The sequence below is a fragment of the Argentina silus genome (assembly GCF_951799395.1).
Source record: "Argentina silus genome assembly, chromosome: 21".
Classification (NCBI taxonomy): Eukaryota; Metazoa; Chordata; class Actinopteri; order Argentiniformes; family Argentinidae; genus Argentina; species Argentina silus.
This window is the reverse complement of record NC_139675.1, coordinates 2,205,449-2,217,722: the sequence shown is the minus strand read 5'-3', so window position 1 is coordinate 2,217,722 and position 12,274 is coordinate 2,205,449. Positions and strand designations below refer to the sequence as shown.

Genomic DNA, 12,274 nt, shown 5'->3' with positions numbered 1-12,274 from the left:
CCTAGTCGATTTAGTACAAGAACCCTGTCATAGGAAACCAGGTGAGGGCAGACATGGGAGGGAAGGTAGGGGGAGGGTGGGGGGGAGGAGGGAGGGAGGGAGGGAGGGGATGGGGGATGGCGCTTAGCAGGGCGTAAGAAAAAAAAAAAAATAGTGCATAAATAAATATTGCTCATCTTGTGTTACACTCGTGTTCAACTGAATTCAAAAAGATGAGTGTTTAGGTATTATACTCACCAGTAGAGGGCGTGCTGTGCAGTAGCAGCGTCACAGCTTTGGGCTGGTAGCTGAGAGTGACCGGAGTTTAACACACACAAGTGTAGTTCGTTCAGTTTGTCCCTAACTGTGTATGGTACAGTACAGCAAAAATAAAACGTGTTAATTGCGGAGTCACATTGAGCATAATGGATATCTTACTTCTGCTTTGTTCTCTTATTGCATCGACTCAGCAAAACTTACTAAAAAAACTGTTAAATAAAACCAACGTTTTTGCCTGGGCCTTTTTTTTCTTCTTTTTTTTATGTTTAAGGTTGATGACTGAAAAAAGGTATCAGTTTCATTGCGGAAAAAGTTACTGACAGCCCTAATATGAATTTATTGTTTTATAAAATGCAGAGTTTTTGCGTAACAATTCTTTATGCTTAGAAATAAAAAAGAATCCCATCTGCTATTCAACTGTAAACATTTTTGTATTTTTTGAACATGTTTTCTGTTGTTTTCTTGTATCTGCACTTTCACAGATTGCCTCTTTTCTTTGTTTTTATTTGATTTTTTTGTGCTGTTTTTGCTGAGTAGTACTCCCAGAAAGCAGTTTTATTCCATGAATATCAAGTCTCTACTGGAAGATTCAATAAAGTTGTTTCATTACCTGTGGCTTCTGATTGACTTATTGATCTGTGTGTGTGTGTGTGTGTGTGTGTGTGTGTGTGTGTGTGTGGGTGTGGGTGTGTGGGTTTGTGTGTGTGTGTGTGTGCGTGGGTGCGTGCTTGTGGGTGTTTTGTGTGTCTGTCTCTCTCCACTGGAAAATTCAATAAAGTTGTTTCATTACCTGTGGCTTTTGATAGACTTATTGATCTCATATTCATGATTAAAAGAAAGTCATAAGTCTGTGCCTGTGTGTGTGTGTGTGTGTGTGTGTGTGTGTGTGTGTTTGATTCATAAGCTACATTTCATTCATGTACATTCACCCACTCACATAAGAAACTACTTACTCAGAAAGAAAGACACACATTCGAACATTGCCTAAAGCAAATATAGATTTCAAAAGATAAAGTGTTCTTGGCAGGCTTCAGACTCAAAGACTCAGAAATCACTAAATCATCAACACACAGTGAAATATAGCCTAGAACTCCTCTTTTTCTCCTTTTGAAGTGTGAGTTTATTGATTGTGGTTAAGCCACACCATCTGAGAAAAAAGGGTATGGACAAGCCTTGTGGACAGAAAAACCAGCAACTATGACAGCTGCAAACACACTGACTGGGGTGGAATCGTCTCATCAACCTAGTTATATATAGTTCCATTAGATACCCGCTGTAGCTGAGAATTGAATGAAACATTATGGTTAACTTTGAACTCCTGCAACAATAACTGAGGGACTCTGTGAGGGGGGGGGGCAGTTTTCTTTTTCTTTTCCCCCCTCGTTCTCTCGTTCCCGGTTTACATCTACAGTATTCCATTGGAATCCCTGAGAGTTCCACTGGTTGTGACAGTCGCTGTACCTGAGAACTGAATGAAACATTGTGGTTAACTCTGAACTCCTGCAATAATAAGTGAATGGCCTCTAATATGAGGCTCTGCTGCCACCTCCTGGGCGTCGCCCTCCTGCGGTCATCACGCTCGGGGGAGGGGCGTTATCCGACGTCACGGGAAACGGGAAGTGAGTGAAACAAAACTGCACAGGGAGGTCATGTTTGGTCGTATTTACGTCAGCTTCAAACATTGAGACAGCGTTTTGACAATGTGAGGACCAAGAAGCAAAGCCGACGGCACATTCAATTGACTTTTTTCCACACGTTTCGGTAAGGTTTGTATGCTCAAAGTGACCCTCAATGAATGGACAGGTTTGGTTTTGTGACTGGCTGTCTAGCATGCTATTGAAGCTAACTTCAACTACGGGTACTGGGAAGTTCTCTAGGGCGAAGTCCAATCATTCAATCAGTCAATCAGTCAGTCAGTCAATCAGTCAGTCAATCAATCAATCAACGAGGAGAGCATATCATACGCCCATATGATTACTTAGCCTCCCCTACGTGTATGCTTAATGTTGAACTTGAACGTGGAGTCTTCGCTCACACTTTGATTTTAGCAGTTTTCTTTTTACTTTTGTGCAAGCACATCAATCATTAAACAGGTGTATCTTGTCAGCGAACTAGCCGCTTCTTTTCCGTTTTGCACACAGCATGAATGCCCTTGCATGCAACAAGGCTGTCCGTCAATTGAATGCACAATGTCACAGTTGGTTTGTGTGAATCGTCAGACCAATTTTTTGGTCTTTTGCCTTTGCAACAAACAAAACCATAATACACAGTACATGGATGTGGTATGTACACCTTTCTGTGGGTCTGGCTGCAGCCATTGTGAATTGATTGCTCTCTCTCCCTCAGAAGGCAGCAGTGCCAGCCAAAGATGGGACCCTCTGGACTCCTCCCGCGCCTCCCCCGCCTGTGTGCCCTCTCCCCCTTACGAACCGTCACCCCAACCCTGTGGCACCTCAACCACCCCCGGGGCATTTCCCCTTGCAACCATGCCCCACATGGGAGCCCCATCCCTGGGCACAGCTCCCAGCCCAGGAGGGGTCTGTGTGTGGACGCAGCCCTGAGCCAGTACCTCCAGGGGCTGAGTGAGCCAGAGAAGAGGCTCCTGAACAAGCTGTATGCAGGTCTGATCCAGGGCCAGAGGGCGTCCCTGGCTGAGTCCATCACTCTGGTAGAGACCCAGCACCCCAGGAAGAAGGAGCTGGCCCAGGTGCTGCTGCAGAGGGTCTTGGCCTACAGGGAGGAGCAGGAGAAACTCAACGGGGACAGGCCTAAAGCCTTCAGAGTAGGTGAGCGGGTTTGTTGTTGACTCAATGCCCGCCACGCATAATGCAGTATAGACGCTGTCAGTTACCCTAGCCGGAGTATCTGACTCCATACACTTTGCCTTATTTGATTGTTTTTATTGTTATATTGTTTTGCGTTGTGGATTGTTTGATTGTCGTTTGCTGCACTGTTGAGGAGCTAGCTTGCCCTAACCATTGCTTTGTGTACCTCGAGTAACTGCATTCAATGTATATGATAAATAAATGATTTGATTTGAGTCAGATAGACTTCTCCACCCGGCGTGTACAGTCAATGTGAACCCCCCTCCCGTACATCGCAAAATGTTTGGGCTCAAAGATTGGGACATTTTTATAGAAGATACAGATTTCCGAACACAAGGCCAGACATGGTTACGGTACAGTGAAAACGTAAAACAGAGGATTATTCAAGTAACGTGGAGTAAAACTTGGTGCAAGTTCAACTGTACAGGGTGAGTGGAGAAGTCTGTCTGACTATAACTAACCATATCCAAACACTAGGAATGTACATATGGAAAGATTTTCATAAACTATCTATCTGTCTACCTACCTCTGTCAACCTGTCTATCTGTCTTCCTACCTGTCTGTCTGCCTACCTGTGTGTCTGTCTTCCTACCTGTCTGTCTGCAGGTCTGTCTGGGCCCCCCGGAGCAGGGAAGTCCACCTTCATCGAGGTGGTAGGGAAGATGCTGACAGGACAAGGGCACAAGGTGTCTGTCCTGGCTGTGGACCCCTCGTCTTGTACCACAGGAGGTACGTCTCAACACCGTCTGGGACTTGAACCCCTCTCAATAATGTGAACATCGGCAACATTATCCGTGACTTTGTGCAATCACCCGTTTGTGTACCGTGACTTAATGTAGCCTCATTTCAAAACACAACCTAAGCAATTGAGGATTGTGCAGACTGCTGACTGGCTATCATGGTGAACTAATCACTTTAACATTCCATGTTGGTGTTACGGTTAACCCCCCCCCCCCACCCCCAGGGTCTCTGATGGGTGATAAGACCCGGATGACGGAGCTCTCTAGGGACATGAGCGCCTTCATCCGGCCTTCGCCCACCTCGGGGACCCTGGGCGGGGTGACCAGGACCACCAACGAGGCTATAGTGCTCTGTGAAGGGGCCGGCTACGACATAGTTCTGGTAGAAACTGTAGGTAAGGGTCTGGTATTTCACTATTTGACTGTTTTAAAAAAAAAAAAAAAAAAAAAAAAAAATATATATATATATATATATATATATATATATATATATATAAAAAGCCACTAAAATGGTAGAACCTCTGATAGGTCCGCTGCGTTAGACTGTTTGTATTCATGTATTCAAATAATTCCGGAATTGTATTCATGTATTCAAATAATTCCGGAATTGTATTCTTGTATTCAATTAATTCCGGAACACTCCTCACCACCTAGAGTACCAAGTGTTCTATGTAGTATTTACCTAGCAACAACACTTTGATTGGCTACAAAATTAAATGTTGAAAATGTGGGCAACTTTCTTCACCCGTGGCACTGAATGAGTTAATACCAGGTGTAGTCTCATTGAGGGAGTATTCATTTGATTAAGACGAAAAGAAAAGTCCAGTATGTAACATTCAAACTTTCTAAAAGCTTTCTAATAGTAATTAAAACCATGTTTAATCGGTAATGATCAGGGATTGAGATCCTTTAAAATAAATATTTCATTTACGAACGCTGTTTTGGTCAGGAAAAAGCACTTTCTAAAAGTGTCCTACCCGACACTTGGTCTGCATATAAACATGTTACTGCCAGGGGCCTTCTGGGGGAGGGGACTCACCCATTTCCACCTTTCTGTCTCTTAGAATCGTGCGTGCATGCAGAAACACAACAGCTAATGTCCAACACTTCAAGTCCATTTCCGGGGGGGTTATATTATTATTATTATTATTATTATTATTATTATTATTATTATTAGGGAGGAGGATGTTGTTTGGCAATTCGAGCTGAATTTCTCTGCGGTGGCCAGAGGTAGCAGATATCCAACAAACGTTATGCCCTGCTCCTTTAAACGGTTTTAAGCTGATGAATGGTATGATTTTGTCCTCAGGTGTGGGTCAGTCGGAGTATGCGGTGGCTGACATGGTGGACATGTTTGTGCTGCTGATCCCACCAGCAGGGGGCGATGAACTACAGGTCAGTCACCATCAGAGCAGTGTCTGAACGTTCACACTGTGACCTATTTAGTCAGTGCTTTCAGTACGTAAGATTAAAGTTTGCAGAATCGACAGAGTATAGAATTCACTGCACACTATTCAGGAAGGCTTTTCCAATTGTAGTCCTTCAATGGAGCAAGTAATGAAATTCAACCAGTTATCATGAACAACATGGTTGAGCTCCAGATAATGGTTTCTGAGTATGAATGATGTGTAGCTTATTGAATACATTTGACTGAACAGTAGGCTCTAAATAGTATGTAGGATGGTTAGTATGTAGGATGGTTAGTATGTAGTATGGTTAGTATTAGTATGTAGTATGGTTAGTTTGTAGGATGGTTAGTATGTAGTATGGTTAGTATTAGTATGTAGTATGGTTAGTTTGTAGGATGGTTAGTATGTAGTATGGTTAGTATTAGTATGTAATATGGTTAGTATGTAGTATGGTTAGTTTGTAGTATGGTTAGTATGTAGTATGGTTAGTATTAGTATGTAGTATGGTTAGTTTGTAGGATGGTTAGTATGTAGTATGGTTAGTATTAGTATGTAGTATGGTTAGTATGTAGTATGGTTAGTATGTAGTATGGTTAGTATGTAGTATGGTTAGTATTTAGTATGGTTAGTATGTAGTATGTAGTATGGTTAGTAATTAGTATGTAGTATGGTTAGTATGTAGTATGGTTAGTTTGTAGTATGGTTAGTTTGTAGGATGGTTAGTATGTAGGATGGTTAGTATGGTTAGTATGTAGTATGGTTAGTTTGTAGGATGGTTAGTATGTAGTATGGTTAGTATGTAGTATGGTTAGTATTAGTATGTAATATGGTTAGTATGTAGTATGGTTAGTTTGTAGTATGGTTAGTATGTAGTATGGTTAGTATTAGTATGTAGTATGGTTAGTATGTAGTATGGTTAGTATGTAGTATGGTTAGTATTTAGTATGGTTAGTATGTAGTATGTAGTATGGTTAGTAATTAGTATGTAGTATGGTTAGTATGTAGTATGTAGTATGGTTAGTATGTAGTATGGTTAGTTTGTAGTATGGTTAGTTTGTAGGATGGTTAGTATGTAGTATGGTTAGTATGGTTAGTATGTAGTATGGTTAGTTTGTAGGATGGTTAGTATGTAGGATGGTTAGTATGTAGTATGGTTAGTTTGTAGTATGGTTAGTTTGTAGGATGGTTAGTATGTAGTATGGTTAGTATGTAGTAGATAGGTGTAGTAAACGGTAGGTAGTATGAGCGTCCGGACATGGCCTCTGTCTCTTCCACTTAGCTGAGAGTCTTGGCCAGTGACACAACAGCATCCCAGTCTCTCTCAGTTCCTTTCAAATGCATCCTGCATCCTTCCCTCCATCTTTCTTTCCTTCCCTCTCTCCTTCCCTTCCTTCCTTCCCTCCCTCCTCCTCTGCGGTAACCACAGATCAGTCAAAAGTAAGGAGAAGGCTCGCTCTACTCGACTCAATATGAAGTTCATTTTTGATTAAAGTGTCTTTGGCTGCTGCACAGCCCAGGATTGATCCAGTCAGTCAATAACACGGCCAGCGATCTCACACAGAAACATAAATGACCACGCATTAAAGATTAAACCATCATTTATTTTTCTGTTTGAGACTGGTATAACCACCGATCTGTATTTATTTATTTATTACTATTATTTTATTTATTTATAACGGTACCTACAGGGTTTCCATGGTGTTGCTTACACCTATCCAACGTGGTCAGATCAGTGGTGACATGAGACAAGTGGTCCTCTGTGGTCCTCTGTGGTCCTCTGTGGTCCTCTGTGGTCCTCTGTGGTCTTCTGTGGTCCTCTGTGGCTCAGTTGGTAGAGCATGGCGCTAACGATGCTCAGGTTGGGGGTTCGTTGCCCGCTGGGACCATATGTACTGAAAAATGTATGCGCTCACTGCAATGTAAGTCGCTATGGATAAAAGCGTCAACTAAATGGCATATATATTTATAATATAGAACCATATACTGTATATACAAATAAAATCAAAGTTTATTCATTATACACACAGAATACAGCCGTAGACGATGCAATTAAATGCTTGGGGCAAGCTAGGGGCAAGCTGGGGGGTAAGGATGCCTTTCTGGCTCATCTGCATCGGGCCACAGATTGCCCCTCCATTTGTCAATAAGATTAGACGTCTAGACATGAGATTTACATGTGAATGTGACCTTATTCCCTGACAGGGCATCAAGAGAGGCATCATAGAGAAGGCTGACCTGGTGGTGGTGACCAAGGCAGACGGGGACCTGTTGGTCCCGGCCAGGAGGATCCAGACGGAGTACACCAGCGCCCTGAAGCTGCTCAGGAAGAAGTCCAAGTCCTGGACCCCTAAGGTGTCTGTCTGTCTGTCTGTGATCTACAGTATTTTATATGTTTGTAGTCAGAAAGTAAAACAGACAGTAATAAAAGACCTTGATCATTCGCAAAATTTAAAAACTAAAATAAAACTAAAACCACCAAGAAACGAATGGATACAAACAAAATGCATATTGAGGTACCAAACAAAGACTGGAGGCAGACCGGTATGAACTGGTTATCATCATTTAATTTAATAATTTCCCCAGTGGAGACGTACCTTTTCTTTGCTGGTGCTGCTTTGTTTCCCTTAACCCTCCATTAGTATCAGAAACACAGACACATACACACACACACACACTCATGATTACACACATATATGTACAGAACACACATTTATGTAAACACACACTCATGAACACACAACTACTGTATACACACACACACACACTCGGCACAAGCAGGTCCAACAGAGCATCCCACGGAGAGGTCACCTGACCTGGGGGAGGGGTGTGATGATGTGGCGTCATGGCCGCTGGCCCAGAGCGTCGCAGTGCTCCGGGGCGATCCTCTGCCTCGCTGGCCTTGTCCCTTTGTCTCCCCCGGCCCGATGCGTCTGCCCACGTGGCACGTTGCCAAAAGCCCCCCTTCCCCTCCCTCTCTTCCTCTCCCCCCTCCCTCACCACGCTGCTCTGAATAGCGAGCTGCTGTGTCATGCGTTTTCCTGATTAGAGGCCCACCCACTCAGATTAAAGGCTCCCAGGCCTGTCTTTCATTCCTTTCTCTCCCTCTCTCTCTCTCTCTCTCCCCCTACCTACCTTTATATATCTCTCTTTCTCTCTCTCTCTCTCTCTACCTACCTTTATCTCTCTCTTCTCTCTCTCTCTCTACCTACCTTTATCTCTCTCTTCTCTCTCTCTCTTCTCTCTCTCCTTCTGAGTGATATCAATACACACATCATATATAGATATCATTTTGGAAGGCTGTCTATCCTGCAGTTATTTATTTGTAGATTTGTAGCCTAGTTTACGCTGGCATGTTGGTTTCCCCACCCCCCACACTGTATACTTCTCTAATGACACTTGAATGTTAAGCAGGTGGATGAAGGCATCAATAATATAATGGATGGTGTTAGCATGATGGTATAAGACATGGTACAGTGATGGTCAACTCGGTTGTATGTTCCCCATCTCCTTGCTTGTCTAAACAAGCTGGATGCCAACTGGGGTGAACATGGGAACACAGTGACCCTACACACAGTAGTGTGTGTATGTGTGTGTGTGAGAGATACATTCAACAAACACTTTATTAGGAACACCAATACACCTTTGCATGGTGGAGGTGGTGTAATGGTGTGGGGAATGTTTTCTTGGCACACTTTGGGCCCGTTAATACCAACCAATCAATCATCGCTTGAATGCCACAGCCTATTTGAGTATTGTTGCTGACCATGTGCATCCCTTCATGGCCACAATTTACCCTACTTCCAGCACAGCTTGAAAGTGCACCTGAAAAATCTGCAAAAAACATGTCATCTTGGACCAGAATCTCAAAAGAATGATTCCAACATCTTGTAGAATCAATGCCACGAAGAATTGTGTGTGTGTGTGTGTGTCTCCGCGTGTGTGTCTCCAGGTGGTGCGAGTGTCGTCCCAGACGGGGGAGGGTGTGCCGGAGCTGTGGGAGAAGATGGTGTCCTTCCATGACGCCACCCTGGCCAGCGGGGACCTGCAGGCCCGGCGGAGGGCCCAGCACAAGGTGTGGATGTGGAGCCTGATCCAGGAGAACGTTCTGCGCAACTTCCAGGAACACCCAGCCGTCAGGGAAGAGCTACCCCAGCTGGAGGACAGGGTGACCAGGGGAGCCATCTCACCAGGCCTGGCTGCAGACCTGTTGCTAAGAGTCTTCTCCTCCAAGCCCTCCTCCTCGTAGTGGCCAATGCCATACTGCCAAAGGTGGAAGTTGAACCTAAACACACTGGTCTAGGATCAGATTACCATCCTCCCAGGTCTTTACCATAACCATAAGGAGGATGAAGTCATGTCTGACCCTGTATCAGTGAGTAGGGGCGGGTTCTACCCATTCCCCATTGCACCTCACCCAGCCTGAGAGAGGGGGGGCAGACTGGGTTCTGATCGTGTTGGTTGGTCTTCTTGTTTTACCTTCATTGGATGGTCGAGACATTTTTACTTTAGTGTGTTCATCGAGGAAAGGAGAGAAAGGAAGGAGGACATTTGAGATTGTTGGGACACAGTCCCAGTCTTGGAACCCCCCCCCCCCCCCCCCCCAACCCAACCCCAACCCCCACACTGCCTTGACATGTTCTCACCTACGCAAGACTGGGAAATACGTTTTATACTCAGAGACTATACTGATGGATGCGGTTTTAATAAATGTTTCGCAATCAATGAGTGGAATAAATTATGAAAAGAATCAGATAAGCGCTCAGTGGTGGACATTTTCTTTTCACAAATTAACATAATATAATAATCATTAACATTTAATAATAAATACGTACAGTGTAGGCTAACTAGCAGCTACTGTAGAGTCTCTGAGTCGTGTGACGACAAGCTATTTCAATTTCGATCAAGTCCAGATGAACGGACTGTTCTAATGACCTTTCTCTGCCACCAGATGTCCCCCTAACTCCACGCACACGCACACGCACACACACACACACACACACAGCCTCTGGTCCATTATCCTAATGATGACTCCTGGCCTGACCGCATACTCCCTGGCCCCTTCACACCCCCCCCCCCCCCCCCCCCAGGTCAGAGAGAGGCCGGGCCATCAGATCCTTCTTCTGGAACTAAGGACAGACGGGCTTGTTTGTTAATGCGCCTCCTTCATGCCAGCACCATTTGTTCCAACAACCATGGCAGAGTCCTGAGGAGAGTCAGCTTCTCCTGTTATTTCATCTTTATTTAATCAGGAAGTCGTACAAAGACACGGAAACGCCTCTTAAAACACCACCACACAGTGGCGTCCTTAGTCACCCACCCCGGTGTGGAGAAACAGAGGAGAATGCCTGTGGTTTGATGTTCGTAGTGTGTTTGTAGTTCGTAGCGTGTTTGTAGTTCATAACATGTTTGTAGTTCATATTGTGTTTGTAGTTCATAACGTGTTTGTAGTTCATAACGTGTTTGTAGTTCATTCGCAACTCGTTTTGGCCGCCGGTTCCTAGTTTCCGTGATCGTTTACGTCTGTCTGTTCCAGCGGAGTGATCTGGCTATCTGGAGTCCCTCGGCTCCTGGGTCGGCAGTCGTTTGCTCCTGTCTGTGCCTGGGAGAAGAATGCCTCCTGAATGCAGATGGATTCATTAGGCTTGAGTAACACCCTTCTCCTCCATCACACTGACATACACGCACGCACACACACACTGTCTCTCTCTCTCTCACACGCGCACACACACACTGTCTCTCTCTCTCTCACGCACGCACGCACACACACACTGTCTCTCTCTCTCTCACGCACGCACACACACTGTCTCTCTCTCTCTCTCACGCACGCACACACACACACACTGTCTCTCTCTCTCTCTCTCTCTCGCACGCACGCACACACACACTGTCTCTCTCTCTCTCTCGCACGCACACACACACACACTGTCTCTCTCTCTCTCACACACGCACACACACACACACACTGTCTCTCTCTCTCTCTCACAAACACACATACACATACATACACACACACACACACACAGACAGACAGACAGTACCGTTCAGCTTGTGGGTAGAGAACAGTCAGTTCTGCATCTCTGGACAGCCTCCACAGACACAGGACCAGGCTCCAGAGTAAACACACACGATGCGGTTCCAGTGGAAAAGATTAACCCAAATACTGCCGTGTCATGTTCAGCCGTTTTAGGCCAAACACAGATCCCATCCACATGTGTTTACCATTTAGACTGATCTCCTCAATGTAAGCAGAGGACATGGACAAGCTCTTTGATGGGGTACGTGGTGACCGAGGGGGATTTTTTATTTAAAAAAAAATCATGTTTTCGAGAAACAGCTTTGATTGATATCCACTCTTTGTGTCGGTGGTCCCTCTGGCACGCTGAAACAAACGCCTCATTCACGCCATGTTTACTCCGCTGTCCGACACGAGTCCGAGTCAGGAGTCGTATCGCACGGCGTGGGCGCAAAGGAACGACACGTCTCGTTCCAAAATGGCACCGTAACAGAATGAGTGTGGTCCGAGTGACTGGTCGTGTGTGTGGCTGTTTGTTGTGGGTGTCGGTGTTGTGTTTGGGTGGTTGTTGTCTGCTCGGATCAGAGCGAGAGGGAAGCGTGACACTGAGTGAAATGTCACGGCGGCCCTCCCACAACGCCGATTTGGTCTGTGTGTACAGTGTGGCCGGCGGTCACGGTCTGACGATCCACAAAGCCTCACCCCCCCTCCTCCCCTCCTCTCCGTCCCCTGCTGTGTTTGCTCTACCCGTCTCCGCACACACACACACGCGCGCGCACACACACACCGACACACACCCTCCCCTCCCCTTCTTACACACACACCCACCCTTCCTCTTCTTCCACACGCGCACATACGCACACACACCCTCCCTTCCCCTTCTTCCACACACACCCCACCCGCTCCGCTCCGCCTGGCTGCACGGCCGTCTCTCTCTCTCTCTCTCTCGTGACAGATGAGTGTGCGAAGCATTTCCTCCAGGCTCACAGCTCAGTTTCAAGACGGCTGCAAAACGAGCCACACATTAAT

At 45.4% G+C, this 12,274-nt stretch overlaps 1 protein-coding gene across 2 annotated transcripts; it reads left to right on the top strand.

The window, feature by feature from the left end:
- The first annotated feature begins 1,903 nt into the window (after nt 1-1,903).
- Nucleotides 1,904-9,978, top strand: mmaa (metabolism of cobalamin associated A). Of its 2 annotated transcripts, none has more exons than XM_083693105.1 (7): nt 1,904-2,019; nt 2,605-3,044; nt 3,690-3,812; nt 4,048-4,218; nt 5,133-5,218; nt 7,435-7,584; nt 9,182-9,978. In XM_083693105.1, exons 2-7 carry the CDS (start codon nt 2,627-2,629, stop codon nt 9,476-9,478), a joined length of 1,245 nt encoding a protein of 414 aa, XP_083549231.1. In that variant the 5' UTR covers nt 1,904-2,019; nt 2,605-2,626; the 3' UTR covers nt 9,479-9,978. The 2 variants fall into 2 exon arrangements, with proteins under 2 accessions (XP_083549231.1, XP_083549232.1); XM_083693106.1 differs by having other exon boundaries at nt 1,916-2,019; nt 2,608-3,044.
- The last annotated feature ends 2,296 nt before the right edge of the window (nt 9,979-12,274 follow it).

Coding starts and splice junctions, on each gene's coding strand:
- mmaa (XM_083693105.1), top strand. CDS start 2,627: ATGGGACCCTCTGGACTCCTCCCGCGCCTCCCCCGCCTGTGTGCCCTC. Junction 3,045..3,689: donor GCCTAAAGCCTTCAGAGTAG/GTGAGCGGGTTT, acceptor GTCTGTCTGCAG/GTCTGTCTGGGCCCCCCGGA. Junction 5,219..7,434: donor CAGGGGGCGATGAACTACAG/GTCAGTCACCAT, acceptor ATTCCCTGACAG/GGCATCAAGAGAGGCATCAT.